General features: G+C 36.5%; 1 protein-coding gene across 3 annotated transcripts in view; it reads left to right on the top strand.

Annotated features, from left to right (window-relative positions):
* C9H8orf34 (chromosome 9 C8orf34 homolog) overlaps window positions 1–21,497 on the top strand; it is a 330,423-nt gene that overhangs the window by 65,901 nt on the left and 243,025 nt on the right. For all 3 annotated transcript variants that reach the window (XM_087864837.1, XM_087864838.1, XM_045810166.2), the window contains exons 2-4: window positions 8,567–8,714; window positions 15,035–15,166; window positions 17,448–17,576. In XM_087864837.1, the coding sequence (XP_087720963.1) occupies window positions 8,567–8,714; window positions 15,035–15,166; window positions 17,448–17,576 (409 nt within the window). The remainder of the gene's footprint in view (window positions 1–8,566; window positions 8,715–15,034; window positions 15,167–17,447; window positions 17,577–21,497) is intronic.

The following is a 21,497-nucleotide window of genomic DNA, read 5'->3' as shown; positions in this document are numbered from 1 at the left end:
GAATATTAAAAGTGTGTATGGCTTTCAGACTAACAGGGAAAAGTAGAATAAATTTCAGTCAATGCAAAGAAGAAGAAAAATGAACAGTTTTGACAAAATAAATAGAAAAGTGATTTATACAAGACAGGAAGAATTTTTCCTCAAGCTATCGGAATTTACTGTATGGCTATAGTCATTAAGATTTTGTAACAATGGCATAAGATTGGCAAATAGATTAATGAAAGAGAATATAGGTTCTAGAAATAGGCCAATGTATATATGGCTACTTGATTTTATGACTTTTGGGGTGCATGCAATCAAAATAAGTACTCACCATGGAGCAGTGTTCACCTATGATAGTCCAATATATCCATCACAAATTTGAAGCTATACTTGCCATAGAGACAGAAATGTGTACATCCTTTCCTTAGATCCTTAGTTCTAAGAGGAAGTGCTGGGCATGCACTATGAAATTTCCTCATTCTGTCATGCTGAGTCCTTGTTTTAGTTACATATTTTTTTACAAATGATTAAAGTCTAAAGCAAATTAATTCATACTCAACTGAGGGACATCCTCCTTCTTATGGTGATTTCTTTATACATCTGCTACTTCCATCATGGGTTGATTTAATTAATTTCTTTGAGTTTTGAAGTGCTTCACTGCTTCTTCAAGTATCACCTATATTTTACTCCTACAGTGGTATTTTTGAGTAAGACTCTGGAAATTCCTACCTAACACCAGATAAGTTGTTTTGATAGACTTTTATGTTGAACAATATGATTCCCTAACTGAAAATATTTTCATAGGATATGTTAATATTTTTCACTGGGGACCTCGATATTTGCCTGGAAATTTAATTACAAGCTTGTACTTTTATATGAATATCTTCTCAAAGTAGATACTAAATATTCAATAATTTAATCTGAAACGACATTTCTGTATTAGAGGAAAGATTAGTAGGCATTAGATAAATATTATATCACTTGTCATCATTGAGTAGTTCTACTGGTTAGATTTAATTATTTGCCTGTATTATTAAAAGCCGGGAGGATTCAGTGTCTATGACTTAGCTTTAGATTTAGAATGGTTAATTTCATTAATGGTTAATTTTCATTGTGGTAATTTCATCATTCTTAATATTACTAAAAAACAACTTAGTTTTTGCTTTCCCTAGATTATCTAGATTATATTCCATAATACACAACAGGGCTAATTAAATGACATTTCTCATTATAAATGAGGATTATAAACCTAATTTTATATTAGATTATATTTGAAAATCGCCAAGAGCCTTTCAGAATAGGAGTGCAAATTTTCTTTTCCCTAGGCCTGTATTGTTGTGGGTGGGTGTGTGACTATGATGGTTTGCATTGATGGGTTGTTGGTGAGGGGCAGGTAACCAGCAATAAGCAGGGATTTAACAAGCACATACGAGTTGGGTTGGGCATCTTGTATGCAAGCCTTTAATTTACATTGAATGATTTAATCTATATAAAATACTTGACACTTGTGCATATTGGGTTCAATAAATAACTGATATTTTAATTATTGCTATTCACTTTGCTTTCTGTTGAGATCAGTGTTCCAATGAAATCTCAGTTTTGATTGGGAATGAGGGAACTGAGTTTAGGGCAGGCGTGGGCATGGTTCTGAGATGGAGGAAGGTTGAACAACCAGCAGATAATTTGAGTTCTCTGAATAGAAGACAGAAAAACATCAAACAGATGTCTGTCCCCTTCTCACATGTGCATGGAAACCTACATGCTGCATTGGAACCCATTCCTGGCCAAAGCCAAAACTCATAACAGAGCTTAAAGTTGTAATGAGGCAGAAAAAAAAAATCTCCCTTGTTCTACTTCCATTCAGAAAGATGGAAGGAGAGAAAGGAAAACATGGGTTCTGGTGTGGGTAGAAACCAAGTAGGATTTGATCAACTGGGATTGGTGACATCAATTTAAAATGATGTTGTTTCAGGGGTGCCTGGATGGCTCAGTCGGTTAAGTGTCTGATTCCTGGTTTTGGCTCGGGTCATGATATCAGAGTCATTAGATTGAGCCCCATGTAAGGCTCTGTGCTCAGCTTGGAGTCTGCTTGAGATTCTTTCTCTCCCTCTCCCTCCGCCTCTGCTTGTTCTCTCTCTCTCAAATAAATAAATAAATAAAATCTTAAAAAAAGATAATGTTTCAGAAAAAAGTGTTTCTAGGAACAACTGAATTTTAAGTGGACATTCTTTCATATATTTGTTGATAACCCAATGTCCACTACCTTCCTATTTATGACATATAGTTGGGTGGTGGGGGTGGGGTGGGTGTCAGAAGGTTGAGATTTCAAATGCAAATTTTTAAGAGACCTAGTTAAAAACAGAAAATTGAAACATGTGCAGATTTTGAATTAATTCAGTGATCAGATCTTAATACAGTTTTGAACTAAAATAACACTCTACAGATGATAATGTGCCATATGCAATTAATATTTAAGGTAATTATAGATGTTGAGTAAGAAACATATCTGATTGACACCACCTCCATTATTGAATGTAATTGTCCTGCATGCTTACCGATTTAACAAAAAGGCTAGAAAGTCCCGAGATTTTAGAACTGACTTTAATTTTGTTTCTTGTTAACATTCTCCTGAGGTTAAAAGGAACAAAAGTAGTACTTAACCTTTTAGAGTAATGAAGTACAAAGTAACTTACTCTCAAGGAAGTAATTATGTAAATAATTTTGGGGCAGAATGCCATACTGTCTATATGCTGTGGGACCCACAACAAGGATTCTTATCCTGGAGTCCGTGAAACCTGGTCAGCCTATGGATGAGTAAACACCAGGAATGTTACGTAAAATTTGGTGTTTGTGTGTACATATGTGCTTTTTCTGTTTGTTTTTTAACTAAGGAGTCCCTTAGCTTTCATTAAATGAAATGATCTTTTATTAAAATATTTTCTACTGTTGACTGCTCATTTCAGTTTTAATAACGACTCCATGATGAGCTACGTCCTCACTCATGGTTTTGCTTTTATCTACTGGACAGTAAAATGTATTTTGAGACATTCATCATTGTTATTTAATTAGTATCCATTCTCCAGTTCATTAATTGTGCTAATGTTACATACAGTACACGGTTATCTATTATTAGATATAATAGCCCTAAATTCCATTAGTCCTTACATGTTGTATAATATAAATTTGCATTCAGTAATTACTTAATGGTTCTTTAAATTGTTTTTCAAAATTTTTAAAAAGAATGTTATCTTCATCTGTGTATTTTTAAAATTAATATATTTGAATTAGTACCAGTAACAAAATTATAATTAACAAGGTAACAGATATTAATGCAGGGGACTGTCTCAATATATAGTGTATTCATGAAGTTAAAGCCTGTAGTTGATAATAAACTATATTAAGAGGACATCTATTAGTTTTATAACCAGAAAAATAAAGCCAATAAAAAGATGCGGTATGCATATATAGCATCAAAAATGTATGCTATAAACTGTCATAAAAATGGTAATGATAGCAGTAGTAATAATAAACATATAAGCATATAACAATATTATGATGTAAATATATAAAAGTAATAGTAAGCATGAAAATAAAAGCTAACATTTCTTTCGGGTGGATCATTATAGGTTCAGTCAGGAAAACAGAAGCCACTCTATGTATCTGGGTCATATTGGGTTTAAAACAAACCAGTTTATGTGATGGTGAGTTAGAAGGTGGGACACAGAGGCCAGGGAAATGCTGCTGAAGGTTGTGGGGCTGTTACCAAAGGCAGGATGAGGTGACCCTGAAGGTCTCTGCCTGGAGCACAGAAGTAAGTGGCTCTCAAATGCTTGCCCGGAAGTTGCTGCAGTCTCCAATACCTTTGCAGAGCTCCCAGAGCTATCCCAGTCTGCAGTGGTCTTCACAGATTTGCTGGGAAACTGCTGTGAATTTTTCATCTGCCTTCATACATGCCTGAAGTTAATTCTGGAGAATTTCTTCTGCCTCTCTATACTCTTTCCAAGTCTCCTCTGAATTCCTTATCCTGGAAACTCTAACCCAGCTCATATAAAGGAAATTTTGGGAGACAGTTCCCAGCCTTAGGAGGAAATGTAGACAACCTATTATAGTAGGCTACATATATCCCAACCACTTTATGAATGCTTTGCAGCCATCTTATTTAACCCTCCTGGCAACTCTATGATGTAGGTAGTATCATCACATTTAGTAGATGGAAGTGTTGAATGTTAAAGTGATTGTCTTGCCCAAAGTCTTATAGCTAGTAAGTAGAAGATGATTTTAAGAAGTGTCCATTTGGGGCGCCTGGGTGGCGCAGTCGTTAAGCGTCTGCCTTCGGCTCAGGGCATGATCCCAGTGTTCTGGGATTGAGCCCCACATCAGGCTTTGCTAGGAGCCTGCTTCTTCCTCTCCCATTCCCTCTGCTTGTGTTCCCTCTCTCTCCAGCTGTCTCTCTCTGTCAAATAAATAAATAAAATCTTAAAAAAAAAAAAAAAGTGTCCATTTGATTTCAAAGCTTTGGTGACTAATCATTACCTTATCCTGTGTCTTCTATTGCATTTCATTTACATTAGTAATATTATTAATATTAGTTAAGTATGAATTGAATCCTCCATTGATGACAGTTGTTAATATATTTTGTTTGCAACATTAATGCCCCAAATTTAACTAAGCTTGTAAATGCAAATCGATCACATTAAAATTAATACCTACATTTTATCAATCCCCAGGTCCTTAGCCTAAAATTTCCACAAATGTTTTTGTTCCAGGGCAGGAGTGCTATTACCACTTTCATTGTTGTTTGAATTTTTATGTGCCCACAGCCAACATCTCCCAGAGAGCCTTGGCTAAAGGAAGACTTGAATGTCACTGAAGCAGCAGATGAGAAGGGCGCCCCACACTATAGGGCTGATTCCTGGCTGAAAAGGGGGCAGGCAAGGCCATAAGTAAAAGAGGCCCAGGTGGGTCCTCTCCAAATCTTGCCCAAGTTCAGGGCAGCCACTGAGCTGTTGGCCTGAGCTTTGGGGAGGGCTTTCATCATTGAGCTGTACGGCGGGGTCCTGTGCCTGGTCCTGAGGGCTGGGGAGCAACTCCCCACGGTGGCTCCAGCATCTACTTTGGGTCTGAGGCTGGAGTCTCCCGTAAGTTGGGCGGGGCAGGAAGAGTGGGTTTATGGCAACTGGCAGGACTTCGGAGACGCAGGGTACCCTGCAGCCAGCTCCTGGACCACAGGGTTAGGAGGCGTCATCAGGGCTTATCCTGGTTCCCGGACTCTGGGGACGTCTACTTCCCGGGACAGGCTTGCGGCGGAGTCCAAAGAGCGGCGTCGGCGGCTCTCCTTTAGAGCCGTCGCGGAGGTGTCTGCATCCCGGGGCAGTGTAAAGGCGTTGTTACCCAAGGACTCTACTCTCTAGGCGCTCGGGCGCTCTTAGTGCTCTGGCGCAAGCGGGCGGGCACCCGCACGACGCCGGTCCGTCGGGGACCGCGCGCTGGCGCGCGTGTCTGGGTCTGGGTCTGCGCCTGCGCGGGTGCGCTGTCACGGTAGAGCGGGAAGTCGCGAGCTTGCGCCGAGTTCCCGCGCTGTGGGCGTTAGCCTGCGGGCTCTGCTAGCTGACGCCCAGAGCGGGCCACAGGTGGCCGATGTAGTGTGGACGGCCAGGCGCATTGTCTCCATCTTGGTCAGGTTCTAGCACCCGGGGAATTTCATGTCACAGGTGAGAACTGTAGATAAGCCTCCTCTCCCTCCCCGGAAGTCCAGCCTCTTTACCTGACACCGGTTGCTGTTTTAAAGTATTTTTTGCCTTTGTGCAAATGATCCCTGTGAAACTTTTCTGCAATAGGGTTTCTGTCGCCAACCCGACATTCTAGCAACACGACTCCTTTCTCATTTCCCCAATCTATCCAACCTTCAGTGTGTTTCTGTGTATATAAATGTGGGGCGGGATCGTGGTGGTAGCAATCGTCCTTTTTATTGCTAGGAGCATCTTTGCAAGTCTGAGGATTTAAATTTTCACGTCTGGAAGAGAGTTTTCTGTCCAGTTCAAGTCCTCAGTATTATTCATGTCCTAATGTTAGTGGATGTATGGACTGAGAGTCAGGATAATTCCTCTTATAAACAATAATCTAGAGCTAGATTGTTGTCCAGTCAAGGTACTCAACATACCCTATTGCAAACATTAACTGTTTTCATTTTATTTAAGACTAAATTTGTCCTGTGTTGTTAATATATATATTCATTAACAGAATATAAGAATATCCAAAATTAATTACTAGACTAATGATATTTTAAAATTTACCAGTGATTATTTGGTTTATTATGACCATATGACCCTCTTCTAAAGACAATATAGGAACACTTCAGTTTTTTTTTTTTTTTTTAAAGAAAGAAAATACCCACAGAAACTTTCCATCTAATTTGAAAGGTAAAAAGAAGTGCATGAGATCTCCAGAGCTTTCAGAATAGAAGTTGCTATGGCTTTAAAGGCTTGTTATCTGACCTGATTTTGCTTTATCTGAGTGCCCAGGCCTTCTGTGACAAGAGTAATCTAGTTGGTTCTTCTATTTATTTTCCTTTTTTTCGGGTAATGTACAATGAATTTAAATATATTTTATAATACTTCTTTTCTACAGAAGCAAAATCCAAAATGTTTTAAATTGCATTTCACTGATGTATAGTTGAGGTTTAATTGAACGCTGCTTTGTTTTAACCACAGTATAATGACTTCTTTAGTTATAACTAATAGTTGAGATCTTAAATAACAGAAATAAAGAAGACCCATACCAACTGGTTGTTGCTTATTTCTTTTTCAGAATATATTTTAAAAAATCACATTTGTCTGATAAATATTTTGCTATGCAGTGTTTTTGTGGTAGAAATCCTTTCTTCTTTTTAGTTCCAACTCTGTGTTCAGTCTGCACATTTGAGATACCTTGAATTATTTTATCCATGTCTCTGAGATCACCTTGGAATCTTGTCATCTACATAGTCTTTGTAGCCTCTACTCAGATAAATCTGTGTGTTTCTAGACTGTTAGAAATGTTAGCAAATATCCCTGAGATATCATGACAGCAGTTTCTTGTAGAGGAAATTTGAAGAGTTTATTTTGCTGGGCTAAGAAATCTATGAATGCTTTAATTGTTGTTTATTAGGACATTAAGGGACTTTAATTATTAATATTTACCTGGGGTCAGCAAACCAAGAATTAATTAATTAATACATTCATTCATTCAATAACATCTATGAGCTATGAAGAGTTCCAGGTCCTAGCAAAAGAGTAGAGATCAAACCAGGCCAGCCCATGTTCTTAGTGCTGTAGCAGAGGGCGAGCAGAGACACGTACAAAAAGATGAGCAAATATTTAATGAGATGATTCTACAGAGTACTAAATGCTATGAAGAAAATAAGATAATGGAAGCGATAAAGACTTACGATGATTTGTTAGGGTAAGCCTCTCTTAGGAAGATATCATTAGAGACAAATGATGACAAGGCAGCCATCTGAACTTCTGAGAGAAGAGCATTCAAGGCAAAGGAAATAGGCCACCAACAAAAATAGACAACGGGATGGGGGAATTTCCAGCATTCCTTCTGTTAGCACTCCTAATATCTAATTTTCTGGCCCACTCATAAGACCATTTCCTCTCACAGAGTCTAAACTTAAAATGATAATTAGGCTAGAATTCTGGGCTAAAACTACCAAGGTGAAATGTGATTGATACGAATGTACAATGGTGCATACAAGTTCACAAACCTAGTTACCCAATACAAAATGATATCCATGTGGCTTGGCAGCTGTTCATATGAGAACAATCTGGGGATTCTAATTGACCACAAATTGGAGCTTGCTCTTTGCTGCTCCTGACTGGAAAAAACAATGTATAGATGTTACCCCCAGGCAGCTTTCCGCCCAATTTAAGGCATCATTATAGCTGTCCAAAAATGGAACAGGCTGCTTCAGCAGGTAGAGAAATCTTCATTGCTTAACTCATTAAAAAAAAAAAAAAAAAAAAAAAGAAGAAGAATGAATACCCATCAGGGCTTTGGGAAAAAGTAAATTCTCTATTGTTTGGAGACTAGTTTAGACACATTTTGGTTTCTGCGAATCTATGGCTTGTTAACTTGTTTCTTTTATTCCAACACAATTTTCTTCATTTTGGGATATTTGTATATGGTTAAGAAGGAAAAATAACATTGGTATATAAGGTATATGATAAGGTTTACCAAAAGTTTAGTCTGTAATGACATTTCTCAAAATAGTAACCTGAGCCTTAAAATTCTTGGGCTATAGTTTTTAAAAGAATTTAGATCAAAGTTCTAGTATTTCTTTGGCCAAGTAGAATAATAAAAATAAATATAAGTAAATATATCTTGGCTTTGGATGTGTTAGCTGTATAACATAGTTTACATTTCTGCACTTCACTTTCCTCACAAGGAGGACAGTAACTTGTACCTGCCTTAAAAGATTATTATTAGCATTAAATCATTTGCTGTATGTAAAGCAGTTAGAGTAGGGCCTGTCATTAGTAAGTGCTATGTAAGTGTTCACTGTTATTATTAAATATAAATGTATGCTCTATTCTGCCTTCAGGAATTAATGACCAAATTAATAACTGAAACACCTGACCAGCCAATCCCATTTCTCATTGACCATCTTCAGTCTAAACAAGGAAATCGCGGACAACTTCAAAGAACTTTATCTGGATCTGCAGCTCTCTGGGCAGAAAGTGAAACATCAGGTAAGTGAAAAAATATATTTTACAGTTGATTTTTATATATTTAATGTAAAATGTACAAAAGTCTTTCTGATTATAAGATAAATGTAGATGGTTACCAAGGGTTTCATGTATTCATTTGCTGCTTCACTCATATGCTAAAATTTCACTTGTGTGGAATTTCAGAGAAAAAACTAATGAACAAATAAAAAAAAAAAAAACAAAGAAGACTCTTAAATACAGAGAACACACTGGTGGTTGCCAGAAGGGAGATGGGGGGGGTAATTGGGGTGAAATAGATAAAAGGGATCAAGAGTATACTTAGCTTGATGACCACTGAGTAATGTATAGAATTGTTAAATCATTATATTGTACACCTGAAACTAATATAACACTATATGTGAATTATACTTCGAAAAAGAAAAAAATTAATTTGTCATAAAATATTCTTGAATATGAATATTGTTATATATTATGCTATGTATTATGCTTCAAAATATGAGAATCTGTGTGAGTTCAATTTTAATAGAAGTAAGATTAAAATTTGCGTGAAAAGATTTCTTTCTGTGTGAGTTCAAACTAATTATTCTAAACTTTTTTCTTTTCGTGAAGAATTTGAATTAAATGCTTATAGTTTATCTGTAGAAAGAAAAGTAAACAAAGATTTTTAAAAAGTTACCTTTCACTTTGCCCAAACTGATGATTATTCTCTATTTCCTGTGGTACCTATTTTTATCTTATGTAGTAAGTTTAACTTTAGGAAGATTAATTTATTCCGGACATTGGGGAACCGACCTGCAATACCTCATCTCCCTGATAAGCACTGATTAGATAATTGGGTAGACCCGACTTCGATCTTTGCTTATGGATTATGTGTCTGATAGCTTTTTTTACATACTGGTTTTTTGGTTTGGCATTTACTTCTAAAACCAAATCTCCCATGCCTGTTGTCTCAAGAGCCAACTCCTTGCCTAATTCCCATGGGAATCTGACTGATAGGACTCCGAATGTGTTCCTGACATCTTCACTTTTCTTATCCTCTTCATGCTTTATGAGATCCTCTGAAAGGATTTTGGTCCTCTTTGGCTATATTCTCACATTGGTACCTTCATGAGACCATGTCTCAAAGCCATACTAAAGGGGGTAGGGAATAGGGTATCCTCTGAAAGAGTGTAGAGCTTTCTGCTGGCAGTTATCCATACAGAAGATATCTGCATTATACAGGAAACTAGGATACAAATTTTTGGCAGATGAAAGAGAAAACTCTTGCATTTTCCTGGCCTCACTTTCTTGGGTTTAGATTCTAAGTAGCATGGGTATATAAGCATGAACTCTGGTTTGTAGGTGCAAACATGGCACCCATCATGTAAAGGCAGACCATATGAAATCTATGAGCCCAGTGAAGCACATATGAGCCCATATTTATAAATTATAGTATCTGAAGAGATAGTAGTATGTTAACCTCTGCAGTTTTAATCATCACATGTTTCGTATCTCATACTTTCCGTGAGTCAGAAGTCTGTACCTACCACAACTAGATCCTCTGTCTAATCTCACAAGGGTGAAAATCAAGGTATCGGCTGGGTTGCATTCTCATCTGGAGTCTGGAATAAGAAAGAATCTGGTTCCAAACTCATTCTGGTTGTTGGCAACATTAATTTTCTTGCAGCTGTATGACTGAGGTTCCTGTTTTTGTGCTGGATTTTAAGCCAACTCCTAGATGCAATCCGCAGTTCCTTGCCACATGGCTCTTTTACATCATGGCAGCTTACTTCTTTAAAATCAGCAAGGGACTTTCTGTCATTCAAGTCTACTTAACATATATAACATAACATAATCATAGCATTGACATCCCATCACTTTTACCATATTCTGTTGGTTTGAAACAAGTCAAAGTTTCTATCTAATACACTTAAGGGGAGGAAATTATATAAGACATAATGGGGGGTGCAGAGATCATGGGGATCATCTTAGAATTCTGACTAGCACAGGTACTGATGCCTTACTGCTTGGAGAGGGTGAAGGAGGGGAGGAGATTATTATAACTCCAATTTACTGTCTTGGGTAGTGGCATAAATACTTATTTAACAAAGCAAGATGGGAACAGAGGAGTAAATTTGTGAAGGACAATAATAAGTCCACTTCCTGTTGATGACTTTGAGTTTCTTGTGAGGCATCATAGTAGATAATTCCAGCAGGCAGTTAGATATGGATCTAAAACTCTGGGGATGGGTCAAGGCAGGAGTCACAGAGTGGCATTCAGTATCATACGCATAATCGTTAAAGTTACGAGAGGGAAAGAATGGAAGAAGTTGTGGTCAAATTTGCCGGTAGAGTGGGAGATGCACTGGGGAAAGCAAGTGTGAGATTGTATCTGATGCCTGAAATATTGTCTTTTTATTAAGAAGTGAGGTTGTTTGTTGAGGACAAGAGGGTTGGGAATTGAATAGGGGAGATTGAAGTGATGCCAGTTGTGAAAAGTCACCAAGGAAAAGGACAAAATAGTTGGCAAAAGGAAAAAAAAAAAAAAAAGACTGTGAGGCAGTTCTGGGGCCTCTCTGAGGTTGAAGACATGAGTGACTCTTAGAAAGCATCAGCACAGTTGTGATTTTCTTCAGCAGTGCCCAGGAGCCGTGGGAAGGGAGCAGAGCCAGCAGTTTGAGGGACTGAGTGAGAATTGTGGTTGTGGCATGGCAAGGGTGGAGGACAGAAGAACAGTTTTGCAAAGGAGTTGAGGACATTTGTGAGCAATTTATTTAAGTGATCAAAGCACATGGTCTGGTATGAGACGGTAGTGAGCAAGGATAGGAAAAGAGTTAGACAAAAAAGCAAATCAGAGAGCTGAAGATAAAGACCTTTAGAAGGCCAGTGCAGGGGTAGGTGCAGTGAAAATATGAGAGAGATTAGAAGGACAGGAGATTGTGATATTTGAGATCAAGACTTCTGAGGTGGAGAGAGTCCAGATAATGAGAAGGTCCTGTTGGTAGCCTTAGTTGTGGGGTATCTTAATTATCAGGGAAGTGAAGCTTTTCAGAGTTAAGGAGGACAAGGAAATATGAGACTTAATGCATGATGTGTCTGAGAATTAAGAAGATGAAACCAGAGTTGCATTCAAGTTGTTGAAAAGTTGAGGGAGACTGTGCCAGTATCTTGGGTTGGGCTGTGGAGTAATCGGGAGCAAAGTGATGGCAACAGTGAGGAGCAGTGAGTAGTGTAGACAGGCAGCATTTACCACCAGAGGGGAGGGACTTCCAGCTTAATGGTGTTGGGTCGGGAAAACCCATGGTAGCACATGGGGGAAGGAACCCTCCATTCCAGGAAACTGCAGAGGAGGGAGCGCTCTTGTGGGAAGAGTGAGGTCTCTTAAAACATGAAAGAGTGGTGTTGAGGATAGAAAAGTGTTTGTTTACCATGGAATATATGTTCCGGAAGGTGAAGGGGCAAAATTTAGAGAGAAAGGGTGTGACAGAAGGGAGAAGGAAAGCATAGGATAATTCTTGGATATGAATATAAGTGGTGAAGTTATAATTTGGGTGACAGTAAATAATGTCAGTTTACACCTTGACTGCAATTTTGAATTGTTTTTTTCTAATGGACATTAATAAGTTTTTTCTAATGGACCGTAATAATGGTGCATGTTCTAATTAGCTAGAAATTATCTCAATAATTTTTGGTATAATATCTTTTAAAAATATCTTAAGTTGTCCACTTATTGCCTTCAGATGTATCCAGCGACTCAGGACACAACATCATCTAAAAGTGTCATTTAATATTACTGTGCAGAAATCTGAAGCCTTCCTTATTTTTATTTCTTTTTAGATATATAAGTAGTTTTCTTAAATACTGATGAGATTTGTTTTTTCTTTCTTTCTGATATTGACAAGGTTTATTGGGAGTATATCTTGATGATTATCTTTTTTCTTTAAATTTTTTTCTTATATTCGGTGAATCTTTTCAATCAGCAAATCCAGGTCTTCAGCCTAAAACTGTTTTCCTCTTGTGTACTTAGTTATTGCTTCTATTATATTTGTTTTCTATTTCTTCTTCAGGAAGATCAGCTATGTGTAAATTGAGTTTGCTTTGCTGTTCTTCATTCCTCCCATTTCATTTCACATTATATTTGCCTTTCTTTATTGACTAACTTCTGGGGAGATTTGTCAAGTGTGCCCTCTGTGTCACTGATTCAATTTTCTGCAGTATCAGTTTTCTCTCTCTGGCTTTGAAAGCAAATTTAAATGTTGGTATTGCATTTTGATTTATTGTCAATATTTCCTTATCTTCTTTATTCATTTCTATCTGCAGTTATATTTTATTGTAGGTTGTTTGATTAACCTTTGTCCTCTCACATTTCTTTTTGTTTCATAGAATCCATTTTCTTTATTTTTATTAAGAAGGCAATTAGCCACATTCTAAAATTTAAAGGTTATTCAGAGTAAATCTTTTCTAAAACTATGAATTTTCTTTGTATCTTGAATGCTGCGTTCTTGCTTTTCATATTGAAATTTTTTTAGAATGATATTTTTTCCAATATTCAAATTCAAATGAGTATTCTATCTAGTATTAGGTTTGTCAATTAATAGTATCGGTGGACTCCTCTTTGTCCCCTCAATGTATAGCTTGGGACAATTTGGATCCCTTTCAAAAATTTTAGAGAGACAGAAGAAATCATGCCTGCCACTTAAATTCCATTATCAGTTGAATCCTATGGGTCTCTGCTATACTCATGAGTAAATTTGTCTCATCTTGTTTTCAATCAACTAAATAAGAATAGTATCATTGCTAGATTATTTAAGTTAATGTGGATTTTTCTCCTTGCCTATAGTGGAAAAGTAAAAAAACCACAAAATCCAATGCGCTATTCCTCCCTTTTTCTTTTAAGCTTTTTCTTTGTATCATGAAATGCTCTGTTTTATGATCAGGATTCCTTGTTCTTTAGCCATATTGCATTAGAAGATATTGTGGTCCTAGGATGGATGTAGAAAGATAGATTCTCATAGAACAACAGTAACAGGTGACTTGGATGTAGGGGCAGTTATCATGGATGCTTAGAAATATTCCAATCCTTTTCTGATTTGCCTATCTTTTGTCTTATTCCTATCTGTGGAAATACGTCCTGCATTCTGGCAGACACAGACTGATATTTCTGTTCCTAGAGTTTTAGAATATTTATACCTCTTTTGGTATTGAATGGCATGTTGGAGGTAGTAAAATTAGGTAACAGCTAGTTTAGTACAACCTTCAAATATGAATTTAAGGAATCCATATAATGTTTCATGATGTCTATTTGGTGTTTACAAGTGGGTGGCTAGAGAAAGATTGATGAGTCATTCATAAAGCTAGGATGATTTGACGACTTACATATTTAAATAAGAAGGCAGAAGGAAACTAAACTCGAAGGAATGTCACATAGATGAAAGAGGAAGATGAGGAAGCAGTGAATGAGACAGAGAAGGAAAAGTCGAATAGGTGATATGAAGATGAGGAGAATGTAGGGCCCTGAGGATAAGAGAAGAAAATATTCAGCAAAGATAGGCCTGTCTAAAAATATGAAATGGTTGGCAAGGATGTTGAGACAGGTGAATTCTTGGAAAGATCATTTAATTTGTGAATTGGTATGACTTTGACCACCTTTGAAGGGGAGCTATAATTTTCAACAGAGTTGGTTGAATTACCCTTTCTTGAATAGAGAAGTGGAAAAAATGAGTGATGCTGGAGAAGGAATGTAGGAGACTGGCAGTGGTTTAATGTGTCTTAGAGAATAGTGGAAAAGGTAAAATCAGATGAGTAAAATTCACATAAATGTTTATTTGCTTTTATTTTTTTATTTTTAATTTTTTAAAGATTTATCTATTTACCTTAGAGAGGGAAGAGGGCAAAGAAGATAATCTTCAAGCAGACTCCCCACTGAACTCAGAGCCTAGCACCTGCCAGATCTGATCCCACCACCCTTGAGATCTTGACCTGAGCTGAAACCAAGAGCCACCCAGGAGCCCCAGTTGTTTTCATTTACATTAGAATACAGTGCTTTATTCCATAATACCCATTTAAAGAATGTTATTTTAAGTAATGGTAATCCATGTCTGAAAGAGTCTTTCCAGAAGCCTTTCACAGTTTAACATGATCTTAATCATATTAATACACAAATTGAATCATATCAAATTCAAAACTAAAATTTACAGGGGAAATTAAGCAAGAAATAATTTGAATATTTGCTTTATTTTTGATGTGAAGTGACCTACAGCTTTTGCCAGGCATATCTAATGATTTCACAGATTCAGTTTTTGGTCAATCTTGAAATCACTTGTTGTTGAGTTTATATAGATGTTGTTTGTTTGTCTTAACAGAACATAAAGGAACAAGAAGGGATTTCAGAAGTTATGATAAGCCTTGGCAATTAAATGCAAAGAAGCCTAAAAAGTCAAAAAGTGACCTTGCTGTGTCTAACATTTCTCCACCATCACCAGAATCCAAATCATGTAAGGAGTTTTGTCATTCAAATGTTACTTAATGTATGTAAGTATGTATTACTAACAAAATGAAGAAAAGGTAAGAATTGAAGTCAAACTTTTTATATGATATTTCTGCCTAATAATCCTAATGAATGTCATGTTCATTTCAGTAGTAACATAGAACTTTATTTATATATATCTACTCATATGCTCAAGCATGTTTAATTGATTTAGATCTTCTTGAGTATAATATTCTTTTAAGAATGTGAGCTGCCTGGAGCAGGTTCCTTGCCTGTCATGTTCAGTTGCAGCATTGTATTACATTTAAAGCAACACTAGCCCTACATTGAATAAAGTATATAAAAGAAATTAAATCTTTTAGAGGGAAAGGAAAGGAGATTTATAGTAAAAAAATTTAACAAAATTTAAATTCTTAATCCTTCTCTCTTAGTCCCCTCAAATTCTACTTCCTCAGAAATAGTTAGCATATTTTCACATCCTTTGAAATAGTTTGCATCTTTTTACATCCTTTTCTTTGTACAAACTAGCATATACAGTATGTGTGAGCTTTATAAAACTGGCTTTAGACTATACACATTCTTGAGCAATTTGTTTTTATTATTTTAGAATGTGCCGTGGATATATCTTCATTCTAAACTTAGATATAAGTTATAGTTTTTTTTTTTTAAGATTTTATTTATTTATTTGACAGAGAGAGAGACAGCCAGAGAGAGAGGGAACACAAGCAGGGGGAGTGGGAGAGGAAGAAGCAGGCTCCAAGTGGAGGAGCCTGATGTGGGGCTCGATCCCAGAACGCCAGGATCACGCCCTGAGCTGAAGGCAGATGCTTAACCGCTGTGCCACCCAGGCGCCCCCATAAGTTATAATTTTTAAGAAGTGCATACTGTAGCATGCTGTGAATGTGCCATAATTTATTTATTCCCCTGTGGAAGAACAGTTAGATTGATTACAGTTTTGCCTCCACAAACTATTAACTGAAACAAAAGAATATCTTGCAATTTCTGATAAAATAAACAACTTTGTACATACCTGCATAAATATAGGTGTTCTCATTTCTTTATGATAATTTACCCGACAAAAGATTGCCCTTTGTCTTCTTGCTCTAATCTTGGCTTCTCGGTTTCTGGCCTTTTTCTCAACTGTCTTCTGAGACCATCCTTCCCAGCCATCCTGAGGATTCTCTTTTCCTCCTTCTTATGGAGGACCACCTGTCTCCTGAATCCCCAGTCTTTCCACTTTTAGGGTCATTTATTCATTCTGGTGGAGCATCTCACTATAAGCTTTCTGAAAAAGAATGATTGCAAGATAAATATTTGAATCCTTACAAGTAACTTGATTGGTTCCTCAGTTGGATATAAAATTCTAAGTTAGAACTAATTTTCAGTTGGAATTTTGAAGAAATTTCTCCTGTGTCTTCTGGGGCAAGTATGGCTAGTAAGAAATCTGATGAGAACTTAATTGCTGTTTCTGTCCCTGAAAGCTTAGCTTTTAGGATCTTTTCTTTTTTGCCACTGTTGTAAAATTTTGTGATAATATGGCTTACATTGTTCTGGACATTTAATGGATCCTTCCAATCTGAGAAATGGGTTTTTTATATTCTTATTACTTTGACATTTGTCCTTCTTGATTGATGCTTGAATGTTGAAATGTTATGAAATACCCACCTTTTTGGGCATCTCTCTCCTCAGGAATTAGATTTCAGTATTCTCTACTTTGCTAAATGCAGTTACCACTCCTCAATTTATACTGCATATTCCAAAAAAAAAAAAAAAAAACCCTGAAGATTTGCTATTTCTTGCCTAGTAATGTCTTCTCTTCTTGTTACACTAATTATTTGACCCCCAAAAATATTTAATATAGTTTTAGTAGGAATTTGGGAGAAGTGAAGATAGATGTGTTCTGTCTTCTGTTTTATCAGAAGACAGCAAAATTCCTTAAAAATATATACTAATTACTGATGAAAAAATTAATAATTTTTAAGCTGCTAAAAGATGACATAAAATACACTTTGCTTATATGTTTTTCCCTAAGTTATAGAAATCACTTATTGTAAATCAGTACCTGAATTTTCTTTTTTCTATAAACAGTCACACTTCTCTCTACTAGTTCAGTTAAAACATTTAAAACCCAGCTTCGTAACTTCCCCATTTGCTCATGAGAAAACTTTCCAAACAAACATTTTTATTCTGTACATTGATCTTGATACAGTCTTTCACATAATGATGAATAGTAAATTTTTATCATTATGTAGCATGCTTATGAAGTAATCATTTTTTTTAAAACATAGTGCCAAGGTCAGTAGATCATCCTAAGTGGAACTGGCGAATTAAACCAGAAAGCCGTGATTTTGATGAATTGAACCACATCCTTCAAGAGAGCAAGAAGCTGGGAAAAGCCCTTGAGAATCTCTCTCGAAGTAAGTTCATTTACTTGATTATAATTAAAATTCCTAACCAATATTAAAGAAGAAACATCTATTACTATTGCCAGTAACCCATTTCCAACATCCTCATTATAATTACATGAGAGGTTGTGAAAGTGTGTATGAAATTGGAAATGAGGATTGATCTTGCATTTTCCGCATGTTTCTGGGAAGACTGGTATAGAGAATAGGAGGAGCTGTATACACCGCCCCTGCCCCACCCCGTCCCTTGCCCTTGCTATTTGACTCCAGTCTCTCTACAGGGTCTCTGTTGCCTAGGTCAGTTGCACACATATAATGGAATCTTACTCATTCTTCTCTTTTGAACTTCATTGTTTTGTCATCCTAAATAGTAAACACACTTACTGCCTCCATAAGTTTTTGATGTTTCTATAAACTTTTTAAAAAATTCTTTATTTAAATTCAATTTAGTTACATATTGTGTATTATTAGTTTTAGGGGTAGAGTTCAGTGATTCAACAGTTGAATTTAACACCCAGTGCTCATTTTATCAAGTGCCCTCTTTATTCCACATCACCCAGTTACCCCATGCCCCCACCCACCCACTCCTCAAGCAACCTTCAGTTTCTTTCTTTCTTTCTTTTTTTTTTTTTTAAGATTTATTTATTTGTTTGAGAGAGAGAGCATGGGCAAGAGCAGGAGTGGGGGGAGGGGCAGAGGCAGAGGAAGAAGCAGGATCCCTACTGAGCAGGGAGCGTGATGCTTGATCCCAGGGTCCTGGAATCATGACCTGAGCTGAAGGCAGATGCTGAACTGATGCCACTCAGGCGCCCTCAGTTTGTTTCTTATAGTTAAGAGTCTCTTATGGTGCCCCCCTGCCGCTTTTATCTTATTTTATTTTTCCCTCCCTTCCCATATGTTCATGGGTTTTGTTTCTTAAATTCTACATATGAGTGAAGTCATATGGTATTTTTCTTTCTCTGACTGACTTATTTCGCCTAGCATAGTACACTCTAGTTCCATCCATTTTCTTGCAAATGGCAAGATTTCATTCTTTTTTTATGGCTGAATAATATTCCTCTGTGTGTGTGTGTGTGTGTGTGTGTGTGTGTGTGCATATGTATATACACCACGTCTTATTTATTCATTCATCTGTCAGTGGACATCTGGGCTCTTTCCACAGTTTGGCTATTGTTGACAATGCTGCTATGAACATTGGGGTACAGGTGCCCCTTTGTATCACTATGTTTGTATCCTTTGGTTAAATATCTAGAGTACAATTGCTCTGTCATAGAGTAGTTCTATTTTTAACTTTTTGAGAAACCTGCATACTGTTTTCCAGAGTGGCTGCACCAGTTTGCATTACCACCAACACTCTAAGAGGGTTCCCTTTTCTCCACATCCTCACCAACACCTGTTGTTTCCTGACTTGTTAAATTTAGCCATTCTGACTGGTGTGAGGTGGTATCTCACTGTAGTTTTGATGTGTATTTCCCTGATGCCATTGATGTCTCTAAACTTCCAAGGGTAGCAGCTGGGGCAGATTCTTCTTAAAATCCTTTCAGAACCTAGCAGCATACTTTTTTGTAAAAATAATGACTCTGTAATCCAAGTCCTAGGTTATAGGTTTTGCTCTGCCCCTTATTAATATCCTCAGGTAAATCATTAAACTTCCAATGAGCCTTGGTCGTCTCATCTCCAGAGAAGGAAGACATGATTCTGTCTCCTTTTTCTGGTAGTTGTGAAAGTTTTAAATGATATTTCACGAGTAAAAACTTTTAAATGTTACTGTCACGAGAGTAGGCAATCAAATATTTGATTTGATAAATGCATTCTATATGTGTAGACATACTTACATACCTTGTGGTTTTAGTAGTGAGTTCAAAGTATTCCTGTCTTTCTCTGGTTCTTAAATATCTCTCAGTTTTAAAATTAGGTACCTTTAGAAGCACATTAATGCCATGACATCACTAAAATTTTCTTTTGCTGTCATGAAATATTAAAAATTCTTAAATAGAAAATAAGATACTAGCACATTCTAGTGGATTATATTTTAAGATCTATATGATTCTTTAGATAGCACAGTTTTATCAATTTCATGACATATCGAAGTTTAAACTGCCTGGGGGATGAACAAATTGGGTGAAGGGGAGTAGGAAATACAGGCTTCCAGTTATGGAATGATAAGTCATGGGAATAAAAGGTGCAGCATAGGGAACTAAAAACACAATAAAATTGCCCCTTGGTATATTTTGGGAGAAATAATGTATATATCCTATGTATATATAATATATGTGTATTTGCATATTGTATTATACTATAATGGTATGTATTAACACATTACATTTTATTAAAATTTTATATTTAGAAAGAGATTGAGTTTTTTCATACTTCTTAATGCAAAACTCACTAGGGCCTTTTTTGAACTTTTGTGTGGTAAACCTAGGTCACAAGTTAATTTGCCTTGTGATAGGATCTTATAATTTTTCAATTAAGTTTTTAATTTTAATTCTGGTGTAGTTAACATGTAGTATTATATTAGTTTCAGGTATACAATATAGTGATTCAACAATTCTATACATTACTCAGTGCTTATCATGATACATATACTTTTTAATCCCCATCACCTATTTTACCCATCCCCCTCCTACCTCCCTTCTGGTAACCATCAGCTTGTTCTCTATAACTAAGATTCTGTTTCTTGGTTTGACTCTCTCTTTTTTTTTTCCTTTGTTCATTTGTTTTATTTCTTAAATTCTACATATGAATGAATTATATGGTATTTTTCTTTCTCTGACTGACTTATTTCACTTAGTATAATGCCCTCTAGTTCCATCCATATTGTTGCAAATGGCAAGATTTCATGCTTTTTTATGGCTGAATAATATTCTATTGTTTATATATACTGCATCTTCTTTATCCATTCATCTACCAGCGGATACTTTGGCTACTTCTGTAGTTTGGTTGTGGCAAATAACGCTGCAGTAAACATAGGGATGCACGTATCTTTTTGAATTAGTGTTTTCGTATTCTTTGGGTAAATACTCAGTAGTGGGATTACTGGATCATATTGCAGTTCTATTTTTAATTTTTCAAGGAACCTCCATATTGTTTTCCACAGTGGCTGAACCGGTTTGCATTCCCATCAACAGTGTACAAGGGTTCCTTTTTCTGCACATCCTCGCCTACATTTGTTGTTTCTGTGTTTTTGATTTTAGCCATTCTGACAGGCATGAGGTGATATCTCATTGTAGTTTTGACTTGCATTTCCCTGATGATGGGTGATGTTGAGCACCTTTCCATGTGTCTGTTGGCCATCTGAATGTCTTCTTTGGAGAAATGTCTGTTCCTGTCTTCTGCCCATTTTTAAATTGGATTATTTGTTTTTAGGGGGCTGAGTTTTATAAGTTCTTTATAGATTTTGGATACTAACCTTTTATCAGATAAGTCATTTGCAAATATCTTCTCCCATTCTATGGGTTGCCTTTTAGTTTTGTTGATTGTTTCCTTTGCTGTGCAGAAGACTTTTATTTTAATGTAGTCCTAATGGTTTATTTTTGCTTTTGTTTCCCTTGCCTCAGGAGACCTATCTAGAAAAAAGTTACTGTGCCGGATGTCACAGAAGTTATTATCTGTGCACTATTCCAGGACTTTTATGGTTTCAGGTTTCATATTTAGGTCTTAATCCATTTTGAGTTTCGTGTGTGTGTGTGTGTGTGTGGTGTAAGAAAGTGGTCCGCTTTCATTCTTTTGCATGTAGCTGTCCAGTTTTCCCAGCGCTATTTGTTGACAAGACTGTCTTTTTCCCAGTGCATAGGGTCTTAAAATTTTGCCATTAGTAGAAATTTTCCGGTTCAGATTTAAGAAGGCCCTACTTTTGGGGGTACCTGAGTGGCTCAGTTAGTTAAGCATCTGCCTTTGGTTCAGGTTATGATCCCAGGGTCCTGGGATCAA

Source organism: Ursus americanus, chromosome 9 (assembly GCF_024610735.1).
Source record: "Ursus americanus isolate L20-20 chromosome 9, mUrsAme1.1.p, whole genome shotgun sequence".
Taxonomy (NCBI): domain Eukaryota; kingdom Metazoa; phylum Chordata; class Mammalia; order Carnivora; family Ursidae; genus Ursus; species Ursus americanus.
This window is presented reverse-complemented; position numbering and strand designations above follow the sequence as displayed.